The sequence below is a fragment of the Coturnix japonica genome, chromosome 3 (genome assembly GCF_001577835.2).
Source record: "Coturnix japonica isolate 7356 chromosome 3, Coturnix japonica 2.1, whole genome shotgun sequence".
NCBI classification, from domain to species: Eukaryota; Metazoa; Chordata; class Aves; order Galliformes; family Phasianidae; genus Coturnix; species Coturnix japonica.
Window position 1 is genome coordinate 75,120,982 of NC_029518.1, and position 13,744 is coordinate 75,134,725.

Genomic DNA, 13,744 nt, shown 5'->3' on the forward strand with positions numbered 1-13,744 from the left:
AAAGAACATTATTCTCTATAGGTTCTTCTGTCACTCATCACCAGGCCAGCTGGGCACCTTCCAGCAGTGCATTAAGCAGTGTGACTGCCATCTGGGCTGTATGATCTCTTACCAGCTCCTTGGTAGTATGGTCTGTATTCCTTTGTGAAGAAGCATCTGCTTTTAAAGAAGAGGTGTGTCCTCTTGCCTTTTAGCTGAGGCACAGTTAGGGATGAGGAGGCCTTGTGAATCACCTGGGGACATTTGGTCACCCTTAGGCTGTGTCCATGTTGCTCCATAAGCTCTGGTGAGGGCTGCAGGCTTCCCTTCTCGTTGACTGCCTCAACCAAAGCCCAACAGAAATGCATGTGATTTCCGCATGTAATGTGCCCAGACACAACACTCCCCTTCCTCTTGAAAAGGTGGAGTAATATCAAATGATTAGGGATCGGGTAGATCTAATTTTTGAAGAAACTGGAGAGCCAGGGACGGAACAGGCGTTTTCCTTCTCTTCCTCTTTATGCATTCAGTCACATTCATTATCTGGAGCAACACAGACTAAACTGCTGCTGATGTGAGAAGTTGCACAGGGCTATTTAATTTTTGAATATGTTTCTGAATATGAAAGTCTCCCCTCACCTTTGTAAATATTGTGATATTCTCCCTCATAAGGGCTTTCACAGTTTTTCTAATTGCAGTTGCAGTCAGTGTGTAGTTGAAAGGCACTGAACTTTGGGGTAAAGCTTCCACTAGGACAGAGAGCTGTGTGCCATTGTTGTGCTCTGCTGCTGGAAATGAGCCTCTAATTCAAATGGCTGTGACCTGGATATCAAAGAAGGAAAATTAGAGGCCTGTTGCCAAGAAACTGAGTGTCCTTGGCATGTAGCAAAGCAGCGACAGAGTTTTAATTATCTAATTAAAGTGTGGCGTCCCGTTATTTTATGTCGTCCGTAAAGCCAGTTGCACGTGGTGTTCTTCCTCCTTCCTGCTGTGCAGACACAGCTCCTGGCCCAAGCAGGGAGCAGTGATGACTGTACATACCACAGTGATAGTGCTGGCTAAAGCAGCCCAGTGGTGAGCACTGACTTCACTCTTACATTGTTAGTTCTGTGCAGGCTTTCCTCCATGTCTGAATTAAAGCACCGATACCGAAGTCTGCGATTGTACTGGAGGAAGTGAAAGCAGACATGGGCTGGCCTGGCCACAGCCAGCATCTCTGTGAACACTCTGCCTTCTCTAAGGAGTGGGAAGTACATGGGACACTGTGGTGTGGGAAGTGACTGGGAAGCTCTGGGCCTCAGGCACCATCCAAGTGAGGAACATGCCCAGGGAAACTGTTAAATATGTGCACTGGGAAATAAGTAGGTGTCAAGTGAGTCACATGAAGGAATCTAAGATCATGCAGATAAGGGTAAGCAAAAGCTCATTTTGTTTTAGACACATAAACTAAGATGGAGGGGAATCTCCTTTTCCTTTCCGCTGTGCTCCTCACTCCCAGCTTACTGGGGGCACATCCATACCCCACAGCCTTTGTGCAAAGTAGCTTTGCTGGACCAGATCACGTGGGTTTTATTTGGAGATTTTTTTAACAGTCTTGTCTTTTGGCCTTTGAAATTCTCCTTGGCCATCACGATCTCGGCTTTCTTGCAGTTCCTTCTCTAAGTGCTTTTCTGCTGAGGACATTATCAGCCACTGTGCAGTCAGTGTAGGCTTTAGCTCTCAAGCTTTGCACTTTTGACCCTTCCCTGCCAGTGCTTTCTTCCAGTGTAAGCTATGTAAATGTACATAAGCTATGTAAATGCACAGCAGCATGCAGCTCATTGAGGGCTCGTATGTTCCCAGTCTGATGGTCCAGCCCTATACTGCCTCCCTGGCATAGCAGCCCCTGTGCTTAGCAACCCAGCATCAGTCGGGAGCACTCCCTTCCTTCCCTACTGGTTCCCCATGGGCCACAGCAAGGATTTGATGATTTTTCTGATGATTTGCAGAGCCTCGTATAGGTTTGGATTGCCAGCCAACCAACCTGCAATAACAGCTGGTACTGCAGCAAAACTGTGAGTCTGGCTGATGGTGGGCCACAAGAGATACTGGCTGGACTAATTTCTACAAGTACTAATGAGTGCAAAACTATGCAGCATGAAATGTAGACCTTATGGTTTTAGCACTTTATTTTTCTCAGCAATTTCAGAATATTCATTCATAAGCAGTTTCTGGAATAATTAAGAAGCTGCTGCTCCTCTGAGCAGGAGAAAAGAGTGTTTCCTGGGTCATGACTACTCTCATATCCTCTGTGCCTAGAACTCATTTATGTCATGGAAGAGGGATGTGGCCAATACTTGTCCTCTTTCCTGTATTACAGGAGATAACTTGTTCTGTTTAACAGCAAACAAACTAACTAGAAACTCTTCTTCTGGCTTTACTCGGGGGATTTTGCCTCTTCTGTCTCACCTCAGGCGAACTCCTTAGAATGAGTATGGCCCAACAAAGCCCCCAGTAAGATAATAGTTCAGAGATGAAGAACCCCATGGGGCTGGGCTTCAGGCCTGGTTCTAGAGCACAGGTCTGTTGCCTCATATCCAAGGTACAGAGTGCATGTTTTCTGGGGGATAGAAATGGAGAGGTCTTGCATATAATGGTAATATTTATGGAGCCATTTACAATGACAGACAAGCATACAGAAGCTGGGATCTGACTGCCAAGCTCCTTAGTGGAGCAGACAACTCAGGATCCTGCTCTGGTGAGTATGCATGGAGTGAGGCTGTTGCTTCAGGGCCACCACGTACATCTGAGGCAGGGCTGAGATCAGAATCAGAATCGCAGGGGTTGGAAGGGACCTGAAGAGAGCATCGAGTCCAACTCCTTTGCTAAAGCAGGTACCCTACAATAGATTACACAGGTAGGCGTCCAGATGGGTCTTGAATGTCTCCAGAGTAAGAGATTCCACAGCCTCTCTGGGCAACCTGTTCCAATGCTCCGTCATCCTTACCATAAAGAAGTCATTGTGCGTGTTAATATAGAATTTTCTGTGTTCAAGTTTTATGCCATTACTCCTTGTCCAGTCACTGCACACCACTGAGAAGATCTTGGTCTCATCCATTTCCCTCTCATGTCCCTTTAGATATTTATAAACTTTTATCAGATCCATAAACGTTTATCAGATCCAGAAATACTGACTCCTGGCCTTGCATCCCAGGCTCAGTGCGCTGCACTATATTGTTTTTCCCACTAGTGCTCAGACAAATAGATCCTGACAAACCAGAAGCATAGTAGCTTCTCAGTAAATTGAGCAGGGCTTTAGCTGTTCAGTTCCTGTGCTGTGTGTGCCTTGTGCTTGCTCCCAGTAATCTCAGTAGCTGTTGTGTATTTACTATGGAACTCACAGCCCGAAGCATGCTAGACTCATGTAAAGCAGAAATCAGCCTACTTAGTGTACATTTTCTTCTTGTCAGATTGAGATCTGCAAATATGTTACATCAAAGAAAACGTGCTTCATTCCTCTTAGAAAAGAATTCTCCATGCTCACCAACTGTAGCTCATTCCTCCAGTTGTTACCTTGCTTGATTTAGAATTAAAAGAATGGGAGAAGTCCTACGGATCACAGTTCAAGTCCAATTGCTTTCAGTGAAGTTACCAGGTAATGTGTTTTCATTATCAGATTCTGGTATCTGAATGTCTAAAAAAATATATGCAAAGGTATGTCTGAAGGCTAGAATGAATTCTGCCAAGAAAATAATTCAGGCAGTTTTGTGTTAGAAAACTGGTTTCTCAACATCTGTAGTAGTTTAAGGTCATCGCCATTGCTACAACCCGGTGTACCTCGGAAATACCTGAGAATGGTTAGAGGAAGACTAGAGCTCTTTTTTAATGTGTTTCTGAACTTCAGGAATCTTGTTTGCAGCTAAAAGAGGTCCCTGCATGCTGTTATGGAGTGTCCTTGAAGTTCTGCCGTCCTACAAAAGGTATACGGGTGTTCAGAACATGTCAAGTTATTTAACAGCATTCCCCGCCCCTCTTTGTTACTTGATGAAGTAGCACAATGTCATTTGTCAGAGGGCCAGAGCTGGAGACATGCTGAATATGTGAATACCAAGGAAGTGGTTTCCTTAGCAATAACAGGCATGTGAAAATCAAAACTTCCTTTCCTCCTCATGTGACCTTTTTCAAAGCAATTCATATTGGAGACAATGGAAGTGAATTCCAGGCACCCACAGTGTTCCTGCATCGCCAGTGATTTGCCGAGCAGCAGAGTTATCTTACCTTTTTATTAAGGTATATTTTTCTTTAGCTGAACTCCACGAGGCATTTTGTGTGCTCATGTGTACAATGTCGATTTTCCTGAAATAAAAATTGCCTAAAGCCACAGAAACAAATACATGGAAGGTTGCTTAGCAATTTTATTGCCAGTGTGGATTGAAACTCATGCGTGACACCTGAAGTCCTTTCTACTGAGAGGAAATGATGGCCTGAAAACTCTTCGCAGTTGGTTTTAACAGCTGGACCTCCCTGGTTCCAGCACCAGTTACAGAAGATAGTTCACCTCCTTAATATATGGTGAATATCGGTATTCCTTCTGAAAGTCTACTAGAAGAAAGAAGAGAGGGAGTGTATTTATGAAGGCAAGCCAATGAGAGATGGCATTCACCTCACCCATCCTGCACACTGCCACGGTATCAATCCTCTGTTGCTATTCCATCAGAATTGATGGAAAGCTTAATGGGGAGAGCCCATGGTGATATTATTTGTTGCCAGTGGCTGAGCTGGATTTGTTCCATGAGTAGACATCCCTGTGCTGCTTTCTTTCAATTCCATTTTGCTTTGGACATGTTAAGGCAGGCTTTATTTCTTTTTGTGTGTCATTGAGCTTGATAAGTATCTTCAAAAAATGACAAATGTTTTCTAAGTAAATATTCTTTATAAGTGTGTGTTCCTTTTGGGGAAAATCTGTCCAAATACCTTCTGATCTCTCCTTTCAAAGCACAGATAACACATTCAGGATATGCAAGCACCTCCTATGTAGTCCAGTTATTCTTCCCCCCTTCCTTCTTACATGTTTCAGTTCAAAAATTGTTCCCGTGGGCCATAATAAGCCAAGATGTAAAGAAAATATATCTGACATCTTTTGAAAAATAACAAGCTGTTTCCTTTAGAGGGAATTTGGGTTGAGGCATGCTAGACTAACTTTGGTCTTGTTCTTTTTAATCTCATTTGAGACACGTTTCAGCGTTTCAGCCGTTGTGGGTCCTTTAGTGTCTGAGAGCCACCAGACACACCCAGCAAGTTGACATGAGAGAAAAGTACCAGAGCTTTTCTTTCTAATGATTAACTTAAAAGCACGCAATTGCCCATAGAGCTTATCTTCTCTTGTGGATGGCTTAAAGGCTCACAAGAGATTCGGCACCTCTGCCACTGCTGCTACTGAGACCTGAAGAACTGGTTCATGACCAGTTCTGCAGGTATACGTGTGGATATGGATCTTGCATCTTTGGTTTCACTCGTTCTTGGTGCTGGTCTCTCCACATGGATTCTCTCCCATAGACAGTCTTTAGCGTGTGAAATAGTGTGGCAGATCCTGGAACAATACCCAAACTTTCTAAACCATGTGTGGCTGCCATTACCGCTGCAACCCATGGCGCACTGTTCTGGTTTATCGGTAATCTATATCGTGACAGAGCTCTTCTTGTGCTGGCCCACATATGGAGAAAGAGCTGTTGGCTGTAAGCAAGCACACTGCTTCAAGTGGCTGCAGCTTCTCTGGTGAACCTAAAGGCTTCACCTCTTAGGCGCCAATATCATACAGGTATCACCGTGAGCACTTCGGGGGTTTTCTGCTCTAGTTTTTGAAGAAAATTATTGATGAAAGCTACACTGAAAGAAAGCCATAACATCAAGCATTCACATGTTATGAAATGCGGGAATTACAGTTATGGCCTCTAATTCAACTCTTCTTTGTCATCACACGATACAATCTTTAATTACATTCTACCAGCTAAACTGTAAGAAAAATGTTAATGCCAGCTTTTACTGGTAATTTACTGTAGGAAATAACATGCTGAACACGAATGACATATTCAGTGATTTAATATTACCAAAGCAATAACACAATAAAATATTGTGGTGTTACTTGTTCACTGCTCATACTGTGTTTACTGTAGGAACATTTTAATGAACAGCACGGGAGGAGCTTGAAAGCATGTTTTGGCAAAAAAGAAGATGCTTAGTCCATGAGAAAAGCAGTCTCAGGCAAAGGCAAAGGCTGCAGACTGATTGCTTTCTTGTCCCAGACATTCAGCTAGAGAAGAGAAGCTTTATGAAACTCATTTGATAAGTAAGTGAGAACTGAGCAGCTTGCACTGCAATGTAGAATTATTAGTTTGTGCTGTCTGATGTTCAGTGGCACCTCCCCAACATACAGAGGGCACTGAGCTGGTGCACAGCACATATGTTAAAATTACACATGTAAGAGAAGTGCATGACAGGGAAAGGGCAACGCTGCGCTTGCTGCTGCCCGTAACTGTCCCTGACACCGTCTGAGTGTGCTTAGCAAAGCTAAGCATGTTTACGGCAGTCTAAAACTGAGTCAGTCCCAGTCCTTGTGATGTAGTGTTTCTGATTTGTTAGGAAGTTACGCTTCATATTTTCTGGTCTGGTAAAAGGTGTGAAGAGCTATAGGCTTTTATCGTTCTCTTATATTACAAATGCAGCTTGTTTTGAATTGAAATACATACAAGAATGTTTGTGTGAGACATTATTCTAGTTATAATCTAAGTGTTTGCATTTGAGTGCTACATTCTCTTGCTCTTTACTAAGACCAAGTGGCTGTAACTGAACAGCCCCGTTGCCTTTGGCAAGTCAATTGAAGAAGTCACACTTGAGCTGCTGCTGCTATTTTAAACCCCTGGTCATGCTGTAGGATTAGCACAAGGACCGCAATCTCAGGTGTAGGAGCAGCCCAGCAAGGCCCTTCATTCTTCAAACAACAACTCAAAGTCATGCTGCCCTTATTGTTGGCCTTCAGTACTTAAGGTTTCCCTCATGCCCGGCTTCCCTTTGACTTCATGGCTGAGGTTTCAGCTAATGATGCTATCAGACAATAGCAGAACGCAATTCAAAACAACTGTTGGAAAATCTTTACCCTGTTCCAGAGTTGCCAAGCTGGGACAAAAGCAAAGCTGCAATACTTACTGTGCAATGAGCAGAGCCGCCCAGGCTCCCAGGCCTAGAGCAGCACGTGCATTTGCTCACTGTGCACTGAGGTTTTTCTTCTTTCCAAACAGGGCTGTGCAGAGTTTATAACTCAACCAAAAGGCACACAGAGCTTCTGTGGATCTTTGAGAATTCACTATAAGCTTTTGTTTGCTTGTATGTTTTCCTCAGCTTTTTCAACCACAGCATTATTGTGGAATTGAAGGTGATCCCTTAGTATACAGCATGCACAACATGCATGTTGTAGGAAGGTGATCCCTTAGTATACAGCAAAACAAGCATCAGCAGCCAGACAGCTGATGGCTGATGGCTCTGCTTATTGCATTCCTAACAGTCTCAGTGTTCTCGTGTTCTTTCCTCAATCCTGGTCTGTTGTTCAGCTGTCCTCCTCTGCAATTTAGATCACAGACTTAAGGACTAGAGATAATCCAGCTTGGGATATTCTGTGATGCTGTGACTCTGTAAGTCATTAATGTGAGACCTGCTGGACAAATGTGGCCCTGAGCCGACCAAAAGTTTGGTTCTGAAGATTGCTGCACTGCTCAGCTAAGCCTAGTAGAGGTAGCAAGCATTTGCCTTCATAAGCTTTATAGCTGTGCTTGGGCAAAGCATTTTTTCTTGGAAAGGGATTGGTTTGTGATGGGAACAGCCTGAGATGAGGCAGAGAAAAGCAGTCATGCCTGCAAGGGAAGGATGGGAAACACGGGCCTGAAGGAAACTTGAGGAATCTTGCTGAGAACGGGCTGGGAGGAGGCAGGGAATAATGAATGAATGAGTACTGAAGGAGGAGTGTTCTTCTACAAGGAAACAGGACTCTGTCAGTCACATTCCCAACGCTCCCCTCAACTTGGCTTTCTGACGGAAATAACCTTTAAGGTCATGAGTACTTGCTGGAAAGAGATTTGAGCCACATTTCACACACTTGGATCAAAAGGGGCAATAAGGTTTCACTGGTTTTGCCCTTAACGTTCCAATGTGTATTTCCTTCATGAAAAACAAAACACAATAAAAAGCTGCCTTTTCTGTTTCCCAGCCTCCCCCACAGCAGCTTTGCCACAGCTCAGATGCCGCGTAGGGTCAGTTGCTCTGATTTCCAAATGTCTTGTTTAATCTCCTCCTTCCCTTCTGTTGAGCTTCCCTTACACTACAATAAACCCCAGACTTCATCCACCAGTCTGTATGTATGCATTAGGTCCAGAACCTTGTTTGTATTTCTGATGACCTCCAGGGAGAATATATCAACAGTTTTTCATCTCGGTACAGCAATGAAAGTGAGTAAAACACAGTTGTTATGTCTCTGAGCAATGGGTTGGATGAGGAAGTTATCTTCATAATTAAAAAATGCCCAGCCCCCACAATGGCTCTGAATGGTTTCTCTATTAATCACTACAAGGACGCCATTTACTTATTGCATTTGTGAGAAACATGCCCATAACAAAGTCAACACTTTGTTTTTTCCTTCCCTAACCCAAAGGGCATTTCATTCGTAGACTGTAACAGCTTTCCCTCATAGATATTACAATAACGGAGAAGGAAATGTTCAGTAAATATAACCCTGCATGACATACATGTGTAGCTGAACCTCATATGTTGGCCAAGCTATACAGAGTGTGAAACAGTGCTCACCCAGCTCCTGAGGGAGCAGCAGGGCCATCCCTGCTCTGAGCTGACTGAAACCTCCTCCCTGTGCAAGGACACCAAATGTTGCTCTTATGCTGGGAACAGTTTGTGAGCAGGAACGTGGCCACTCATACTGCTGCTGCATGTCACCTGTGATGGCTCTGCTGTGATGGGTGGACATCTTTCATCCAGGCATTGCAAAGCTGGACCCAGCTGCTGCAGGAGGGATTTGGGGAGCACACAACTAAGCAGAAACTGAGTTTTTGCTCTGCCAGTGCCAGTCACTGAGGATTTGGAGCAAATTTATAAGTAAGATGTAAGTAAATATGTGGAAGTTAGTGGGAAGTGGGATTAAACACAACAAGAAACTGAAGGACAATGTCGCACAGGCAAGTTCCCTCACAGAAAGAAGCTCCAGGAGCAGAATCATAGCGTCCCTCACACTCCAAAGCTGTGCTATAGACCCATCAAAGGCAGCTTTTACCAGTGTTGCAGACAATTACACACAGACCTTCTCAGTTTATCAGGCTGCTCCCGTCCCCACCACCTTCCCTCTCCCCACCCCAGCAAGGCCGTCATCCTGTTTGCTCCTGACTCCAGTTCTGCTCACCTGTTTCCCACCCAGTCTCAGGGAAAGCAACTTATGGGAAGCAACTTATAGCGTGTGAGGGCGAAGCGAGGGAAGAATGGGGCAGCGAGGCGCTGTGAGGAGCCAGCACGTCGTGCAGGGCCTGAGCTCCCCACACTGACCGAGGGCTGCACCGCCGCCAACAAGCGCTGCCCCCCGGCGCCCCGGGACGGAGGGCAGGCAGGAGGAGGAGGAGGAGCCCGCCCCATTGGCTCTCCCCGCGGGACTTCTCGCCGTTCCCCGTCGCTCCATTGGCCGTGCCGCCCCTTTCCCCCGAGCCCATTGGCGGAGCGGGACGGAATCCCCTTCGGCACGGGGAGGCGGTTCTCGGGCGGGCACCTGCGGCCGGGGCGGCCCGGGCGCGGCGGGGGTTCGGCGGCGGCGGGGGGAACAAAGAACATGGCGGGTGAAGGAGGAGCCGGGCCGGCCCCGCCGGGAAGAACGCTCCGGGGGTAAGACAGCGCCGTACGGCCGCGCCTCGCCTCGCTCCTCCGCCCCTTCCCCGCCTCCGTGGCGGGGCCCGGGGGAGGCCGGCGGGGCGGGGCGGGGCGGGGCGGGGCGGGGCGGGGCGGCCGGGAGCGGGGAGCTGCGGGCTGCAAGTTTTGCACGGAGCCACAAAGTTGGGCTGAGCCCAGGTGAGCGGCGGGCACAGAGCGGGGCTGTGTGTGCGGGCGGGGGCAGCGGGGTGTCGTGCAGGGGGGTGGGACAACTTTAATTCTTTTATTATTGTTATGATGGTTATTATTGTTTCTTCTTCCCGAAACTTGAAATACTGCGCAGCCAGCGCTGCTGTCATGCGGGCTGCAGCCTTGGGGACGCGGTGCCGCCCGGCTCTATCCCCGCCCGCGGGGCCTCAACGGGGCTGGGAGCGAGAGCCGGAACGCAAACTTTACTCCGTGATGGTTCCTGAGCGGTACCGCTCGGCAGGGCCCTGCCTGGGGAGCGCCGGCACCGCCGGGCCGGCCGGTAGCGCGGGGCTCTCGCTGCCGAATGGTGATTAACGAGCTCGGGAATTAATTCTGCCGGAGGTTGGAAATCCCGCCTCCCCCGCCGGGATGTACATCCGGGCAGCGCCGCGCCGATCAAAGCGGCTCCGCGTTCTTCTCTCTCGGGCCGAGCTGTGCCGGGCTGGGCCGAGCGGCGCCTCCGCGCTTGGCCGAGCGGAACCGGGGGACGGCGGGGCCGGGAGGGCGGCAGGGCCGGGCCGTGCTCATCCCTGCCCGTGGTCGGTTCCGTTGGGCAGCGCTGACCGCCCCGAAGAAGAATATCTCTTTAAAACGTGTTGACATTTAATTGACCTTTGGAAGTTCATTCTGTTAATCATACTCAAAGCGCCGGCGCTATGGTTGACTGATCCGGCGTTTTCTCGCTCGGCCGTGCTCGGCATGTAAATTCTGCGGCATAATTGTTACTTATTGAGCAAGAAGTTCTTTTCTTCTCCCGAAAATGAGCGAGTTTTGCAGCGCCTCCGGCTGAGCGCTACTTGTGGAGCTCCCAATCAAACGCTTTCCTGTCGTTAGTTCTTGTGCAGGGTGGGACCTGGGCTTAGAGAGGAATTCCATTACTGAAGCCGTGTTTTTCTCCTTCCTGAGGCCTCAAACAGGGCAAGGTAACCTTGAAGGTTACTTTTGTGTCCGCTGCGACTCAAAACACAGTGGTTCCCTCTTCTTTCTTCTTCTTCTTTTGTTGTGTGCGCGTGTTTTCTCCTAAGCCCTTCTGCACTCCTGCTGTTGGGATGTAGAAGCCTGACTCAGAAAAGGTTATTGTAAGGTACAGCCTCCCCCCAGATGCAAAACAAAACACTCCAGAAGTGAACGTGGGGTGCGAGCTGCCTGCTGCCCCCCCTCACAGCTGGCGGCCCTAACTTTGTTCTGAGCCACGTTTGTGCCCAGTGAAAACTGAAGCTTTTGCCCCACCAAAATTTTGCTGCTCTGCTACACAGGAGGCTCGAATCCTGGGGGTTGGACTCGATGATCTCTAAGGTCCCTTCCAACCCACACGAGACTATGATACTATGATCACTGGAAGCTGGGCTGAATGGGGGCCTGCGCTGTTGGGGGGCAGCCCCGTCCACATTAAGGGTTGGAACTAGAGGTTCTTTAAGGTCCATTCTTAAGTCATTCTGTGATCTTTTCTTTATAAAGCTTGACAGCTCCGAAGGTTCTCCTGCTGTGGTTTCATGTGTGTTGGGGGTGTGAGACCCATTCCAGGTGCTGCTCTTAGCAGCAAAGTGTGCTGTATTGAGTGAGCCACTCTGGTGGCGGAGTGCTGTTTGCTTAAGTACAATAGGCACAAGTGTTGCATCTGATTAGTTGTACTGGATCTTTAGAAAGCAGAGTGAAAGTGAGTACTTCAACCACAGGTCTTTGCTCTGTTGCAGCTGATGGGAGAAGGCAGTGAAGAACCCAGGGCAGTGTGAGAAGGTAATACATGTAGTTGCCTGGCTGGTAGCTGCCCCAATGCCTGCAGGCACCTGCACCTTCTGTGGGAGAAGCTGCAAGGCAATGACCAGCAGCAGCCATGGGCAGAGTGGCCAGCAGGAGATGTGAGAGGTCTGACCTGTGGGTTGGCCTCTCTAGAAGCTCAGGCCTTTGCTCTAGCTGTATGAAGGTGTACATCTGTTCCCATCTGCAGCTGCAGGCTCTGTTCTGCAGTTGGGGGCCTGAGCAGTCACCTTTCATTGCTTCTCCCCATCCCAAGGCCACCTGTAGCTGAGGATCCTTCTGCAATGGCTGATTTGGGGCAGAGTTTCAGACGTGGTGCCCTCTGGGGACAGGAGCCCCAGCCTGAACCTCACCTATTGACATTGCAGGGCCAAGTGTGGGGTCCTCACAGCAGGGATATCTTCAGCTGTGGTGTGAGGCCTGAGGTAGAGCTGGGGAGATGTAATTCTGGATGCTTTCTGTCCCAGTGTTTGTGTTGTACTAAAAAGCTGAGAACTGAGCAGAGCTTTGGACACCCATTAGTGATGTGGGCAGTTCTGTTGGTGCACACGCCCTGGGCAGCAGTGTGCTCTGAGAGCTGTAGGCACTACAGGGTTACACGGCAGCCAAGCAGGCATGCTTGGAGTTCTATTCCTATCTAAAACTCTATCAGGCACCTAAACCCCTGAGGGTTAAGAGGGAGAGTCTTATGAAGGCAGGGTTGATGTTCTTTTTTATCTGCATTCCTAGATTACTCTGTGAGGGATAATGTGAAATCATTCACTGAAGATTATGGCATTGCATGAAAGGAATGTAACATTGGGCCATAAATTAAGAGAAACCGGGAAAGCTCATTCTCAGCTCCTGCTCATTTGTCCAGTGTTTTGCATGTGACCCCTTTACACCAAGCACTTGTAGTGCAGAAATGTACCTTTTGTCACAACAGAACCTGCCCTGCCACTCACATCTTGTGAAGGTTGGGAGCAAAGAAAAGCTCCTCGTTCTCTTCTAATCTCAGGTGTGTGAAAAAAATAAATAAATAATGTTTTGCGTTATTTTCTAAAGCTGTTTTTTGTCTGTATTGCTTCGTGTTGAGTAAAGCAGAGCAGTTGTGTGGCCTTGGTCAGCGTTAGCCCTACCCTTTCCCTTGTAACACTGCACGAGTTGCAGTGCTGTTGTCGATGGGTATAGTTGCATTTTCATATACCTGCTGGTCAAGGTGAGCCCAAGCCATCTTACTGTGACACGCCTGACATAATCCCAAGGGGATTAGTTATTAATACATCTGAGGGGGGGAAAATAAAGAAGTCTGTTCTTGCCTCAGAGTTCCTCTCCAGTGACACACATGCTAAATTAAAGCTTTTGTGGGAAGTTGATTATCAACTTTCTCCGCGTTGGTGCGGCAGCCCTTTTCTTGGAGCTGTCAAGATAATTCTAATAGCTCTCATTTTTAGCTGGCTGCAAAGCTGTATTTATTCACCAGGGACTTTCTGTGCTAATAAACATCAGACATTCTTTTTTTTTTTTTGGCTAAGAGACCTTTTTGTAGCTGGCCTCCCGTCCCCTTTTCTGTAACTTCTGGGCAATTATTTCTAATGATCAAAAGCAAGATGTGTTTAAACCCTTGTTTGCATCTGAAGAAGGCTGTGCGGGGATAACATTTAGAACAGCTACTAGTGATTTTCACTGCTTTATTTCTTTCTTGAGGGGGATTCTCCTTTGGCCTGAAACTGATAGGAAAATCTCCGTGTCCATCTTTTCCTCCCTGTCCCACAGCTCAGTTGTGGCTGGAGCAAGATGAGGCTGGCAGCGCTTCTCCTTCCCATTCAGCTTTTAGTGTGTGCTCCTGGGCATGGCACTGCTGGTTTCTGTGCAGTGTATTCCTCTGTGA

The 13,744-nt window shown here is 47.5% G+C and overlaps 1 protein-coding gene across 1 annotated transcript in view; it reads left to right on the forward strand.

The window, feature by feature from the left end:
* The first annotated feature begins 9,180 nt into the window (after positions 1-9,180).
* The window catches only part of LOC107312057, a 36,896-nt gene continuing 32,332 nt past the window's right edge, over positions 9,181-13,744 (forward strand). The window contains exons 1-2 of the mRNA XM_032443653.1: positions 9,181-9,191; positions 9,557-9,882. Coding sequence (XP_032299544.1) covers positions 9,181-9,191; positions 9,557-9,882 — 337 coding nt within the window. The remainder of the gene's footprint in view (positions 9,192-9,556; positions 9,883-13,744) is intronic.